The sequence below is a fragment of the Montipora capricornis genome, chromosome 2 (genome assembly GCF_036669925.1).
Source record: "Montipora capricornis isolate CH-2021 chromosome 2, ASM3666992v2, whole genome shotgun sequence".
Lineage (NCBI taxonomy): Eukaryota > Metazoa > Cnidaria > Anthozoa > Scleractinia > Acroporidae > Montipora > Montipora capricornis.
Window position 1 is genome coordinate 40,250,861 of NC_090884.1, and position 5,000 is coordinate 40,255,860.

At 43.6% G+C, this 5,000-nt stretch overlaps 1 protein-coding gene across 1 annotated transcript in view; it reads right to left on the reverse strand.

Annotated features, from left to right (window-relative positions):
• The window catches only part of LOC138021242 (gamma-butyrobetaine dioxygenase-like), an 8,545-nt gene extending 4,700 nt beyond the window's left edge, over positions 1-3,845 (reverse strand). The window contains exons 1-3 of the mRNA XM_068868102.1: positions 3,154-3,845; positions 1,291-1,396; positions 748-950 (exon numbers count right to left, since the gene is read on the reverse strand). Coding sequence (XP_068724203.1) covers positions 748-950; positions 1,291-1,396; positions 3,154-3,800 — 956 coding nt within the window. The 5' untranslated portion in view covers positions 3,801-3,845. The remainder of the gene's footprint in view (positions 1-747; positions 951-1,290; positions 1,397-3,153) is intronic.
• Positions 3,846-5,000: the final 1,155 nt, after the last annotated feature.

A 5,000-nucleotide genomic window follows, 5' to 3' on the forward strand; every position in this document is an offset into this window, starting at 1 on the left:
TCCATGAGGGAAGAACTGTTTTCAAAATACTAATTCGGCGACCTAATATTTTTTTCAAGTATTGGAAAATATCAAATGAAACCATGTTGTCTCGCAGTGATGAGTGCAAATTTCTATTGCGTCGAGAAGCCTGAAAAAATTTCAGGACTTCAACGGGATTTGAACCCGCGACCTCGCGATACCGGTGCGATGCTCTAACCAACTGAGCTATGAAGCCACTGACGTTGGGAGCTGGTCACTTCTGAGTTCACAACTTCCCGTGATAAGTAATTATGAGTGAAAGATATATATGAAATACATCATATATTGCACTGCGGGTATGAAATCAAATGAAACCATGTTGTCTCGCAGTGATGAGTGCAAATTTCTATTGCGTCGAGAAGCCTGAAAATCTTAAAAGATATTTTCCAAAACTTGAATCTTAGAGGGTCTTTTAGCAGAACTGATCGGTTGCTGTGGCAACTGTTCGGCACTCGCAGACACCCTTAAAAACTGCCTGGCAACAGTGTTAGTCAAGTATCAAAACGTTTCCCTACTGAAAGAATCGACAGTGTTGCAGTTCTGTGGAAAACCCTTTCGAGCCTCCTTGAGCTCACCATTAAACTTGTCCAACAGGAATTTCCTTCGGTCAAAAGGTAGGAACTTGTGTTTTTTTTACCACATCTTGCCTTATCAATGTCAATTTTTGGCTAGAGTACAAATTTTGTACTTCTCTCAAAACAGTTAGTGAAAATTGTGTTGACTTACTCTATCGTTTGACGAGCAAATTTCATATCAAAATCTCCAAACGCATCCTTTCCGACATCGAAGAAATGAAGTCGAGTAGATGATAAGATACCAAATTTCTTGGCATCCACACCTTTCAAAAGCTTGGATACATGAAAGCCATCAACAAACTGGTTGGCGCCTCCAGAACCAATCGCCTGCTCAATGCAGTGAAGTAACTGAACCTTTGAAAAGAGACACAGAAGACATTGTTAAATCTAGTTTCTTGACACTCCACGTTAATAATCCAAAAGTAGGACTTCAAACAAAACAGAACAATGATTAAGAACTCCAACTGACAGGAGGCAACTAGTTGGCAGTTAACAAAACGTGGAAAAATTACATTCGGGATTAGAGGTTCGGGATTAGAGGTTCGGGATTCGGGACCAACGAAGACAAATCCGGCCTGTGGTCAGAGCAAAATTCGAGCTCGACGCAAAAAAATGCAAAACCGACACCCTTGGCACTGGACCCCGACTTCCTCCCACATTCTACCCTAGTATATGTACACGTGCTATCACTTACCCCAGGAGGGTATTCGTAGAAAGGCAAGTCACCGTGCAGAGGAAGGCGATCTGAAGTGTAAGCCAAGTTACTGGGTCCGTACTTCGCTTTTACTTCGAAACTATGACTAAAAAGAAAACGAGCAAAAAAGAACTCACTCTGTCGGTAGTTCAAGGAGCTCATAGAAATAGGCGCGAACTGAGCGCTTTGTTTAGATAATATGGAGGTTAAGCACGCGCGTTTTTGAGACGCGGAAGGCAACTGGTAGTAAGCTGTTTTCTCTTTTAACTGGTCTTCACACAACCACATTTATATTGCTCAGTATTTCTTCTCCATTAGAGATGATAAGTATAAAAATCTGGGAGACACCACTGTCCTGGCACGCGAAATGTTCTCTTCCGGTTGTGTTCCCCCTCTCAAAAACGCGCGTGCTTAAGTCCCCTATTGTAATTTGTAATACTTGTAAATTACCATAAATTGCTATTTTGCCGGCACGTATCAGAGGCCTGGTGAGCCGTGTTAGGTGGGCAGTGGTTTGTGGGATTTATGTTTGTAGTTTGCGAGCGTTAGTAGACTAATTCATTATACGGTCAGCCTTCACCGCGTGCACAAGTCCAGTTTTTTTATTGTTACAATATATATCGCGCTGAAAAACTTTGTTAGGCTGTACATGATAGCGTTCATTTACACTGTAAATAGTGTTTTTCAATAAGAACACCTTCAAACCGCTGGGGTCGCACCACTACCTTGGTCGGGGGTACATGTTCCTCGGGTTTTTCTACCTCCTGGTTTTTAGGGGTTTTCGTGTCCGGCTCTGGTGCATTGCTCTTCTTTTATAATAGAGTTGATGTAGAAATCTTTTGTGTCTATTCAAATGCTAAGGCGCCCATATAACATCTAGCTTGAGTGTTCGGTTGAGTTGTGGAGGCAAAATAGGTTTCGGGGTGAATGATCAATCCAGGGAGGGGTTCCTCCGTCAGGAGTGAATTAAGCCCTGATGATGCTGATGATGATGATGATGCTCAATGATCAGTTTTGCATGTACATTGTAAATGCACCGTAAAGTCCTTTCAGAGTCAATGCAGTCGCTCGATTCAGTCGAGCATGCCAGTTAACCAGCCGAGACGAACACTGTTGGGCCAAGCTAGCGCGCTACCCACAAGAGCATTTTTGAAATATCTTGAGTGCACACTGAATCACTTTTAATTTTGACGTTGATACCGTTGGCAGCTATCATCTCTTCAGGCTGGGATCCGCCTGGCGTAGATCTACAAAACTGCGAATTTTTGAGATAACGATGGATTTATTTACGATCAAACTGAAGCAGGAAACACGAATTTGCATTCCCCGAAGACGTAATAATCCTACTCATTTAGTCATTACTCATTTAGTTTAGTTGAGGAGTCCATCACCTCAATAGAAAGTTCTTTCATGAAGAAAATGCGCCAGTGTTTGAAATACTGGCGCATTTTCTTTACGAACTTATTAAGTCTATGGGGAATGCAAATTCGTGTTTCCTGTTGTTTTAGTTTTTACGAGTCATTGCGCTTCGCAGTTTCCTCCATTTTGAAAGACATTCCTATGACGCGCATACATTCCATCACTTAAATTACCTCTTTCTTTCAATTGTGAACGTAAAGAAAAGTACCTTCACAAACTGGAATAATTTGTTCCATCACGTAACCCTTACAACCGAACTAAACGCCACCTTGCGTGTAAATTATTGTTCATTTTCTCCTATCGAACTCCATGAGCTCTTGGAGTGGTCAGCCGTGTCATGCCCCCCCCCCCTCTCTCCCAAGCCAGTCATGTGCCCCTTTTGACAACATTTCCATGCATGAAATAAATTTTTTCATTATTATTTCTGATGTGAAAGAAACTTACCCATAGTGAGTAGGCTTAGCATGTCCAACTCGTTGACACAATTTATCAACTTGTCCGACCTCGAGCGGCGTATTGCACACCAAAGCGATACCAAAACGGTGCATGGAATTGAGCCAGTTAAACAGAGCTCGGTCATCTTCCATCACCTCTCGGAAATCGTTCCTTGGAATATTACCCTGTAGCTTTTTGGCATCCCAGAATTCGACACCTTTTTTGTTGAGATCTTTGTTCGAGTCGACATTCTCGGTAAGTTTTCTTGAATAGAGCCATTCCGAGTTGAATGCGCTAACATGGCCGTCAGGCCAAATTATAATCAACTCCTGTCCGTTTTGCGTTACTTCGAGTTTCTCGGGTAAAATATTTAAATCTAGATTGTCCACAGTGTCAAACCTGCGCTGATTGCTTGATCCGTGGAAGCACTCGAGGCATCTGCAGTTGTCACGCAGGAATACAAACGGATAGCGGTTTACCGAGTTGTTGTTCCATGTAACATGAAGCATCCTTTCTTTGTTGTTCTCTTCGATCGCTTGTACCTGACATTTAAAAGCTTTTGTGGGCCCAGCTGCACCTCTTTTTGCTAATCGATTCAGTTGTTGAGTACGTACGATGACTCGACTATTAAACAGTTGCCGCAAGAAAAATAACATGACTGCTGTTATCACATTCACTGTGGGTTTTGCTAAAAGCAGGCCCGCTGCCCAGCGGCCCGCGGCCCACGGCCCGCCACGGCCCAGCGGCCCGGCGGCCCGAAGGCCCAGCGGCCCGCGGCCCACGGCCCGCAACAGCCCGGTGGCCCGGAGGCCCACACAGTTTTGTTGTCCAGTGGTAAATCCATGCGCATGCTCAAATTTGCATCGGGTTTGGGCGCGCAAATGAAAGACGGTGAGTTTGAATTCGTTTACCATTTTAATAATCATCAATCAATCGTTTTCGATTCTTTCTTTCGTCGCATGTTGCTAAGTGAAAAATGTTGTCATTCTCTGTTGTTTTCGTCTGGTTACAACAACAAACAGAAACAAGGATTCAAATGATTAAAATGATAAACGAATTCAAACTCACTGTCGTCCATTTTGCACTTCCAAACCCGATTTAGATCTGTGCATGCGCGTGGATTTACTGCTGGACAGAAAAACTGTGGAAAATGAGGACTGGGCTACCGGGCCTCCGGGCCGCCGGGCCGCTGGGCCATGGCGGGCCGTGGGCCGCGGGCCTGCTTTTAGCAAAACCCCATTCACTGTGCGTATCGAACTGCGTTTTGAACTTCAACACATCATCGAGCATCAGCAGAGGTCGACCTTTTGACCAGCCGCAAAGTTTTTGACTGTGACACTCTTTGAAAGAATCAAAGGAGAACTGCTGATCTTCGCTAGGAAATAATGACTAAATTCATGTTTGAATTTTATCTAAAAAGAATGCGTTACTATTGGCAAACACAAATATCATCATCATTCGACTGCTAGCCTGGAGCAGGCTCTTGTGTAGCCGCGAGAGGATTGGGGTGGGCTTTTACAAGCCCCAATTCGTCTGCAAAAGAGCCTGCTCGCAGGCTATTCGACTGCCGTCGACGGACTCCGCTGCAGATACAACGCCAAGCCACAGGGCTCTATCTGTTAGATAACTCATTGGGTTAATTACATCACCTTCGTTAAATAAAGAATATTGTATTGTATTGTATTGTATTAGGGTCCTCAACTATGTAAACAGCCACGAATGCCTCAGTTTCCGATAAGTAAAAACAAGGTTTGTTTTCAAAACTTCTCAACCTTTCACGAAATCTGGAACGGATCACAAACATGCTGTATTTAGTTGCATTTATAGATGCAAAAGAGCCAGGTGAAAATAATCGC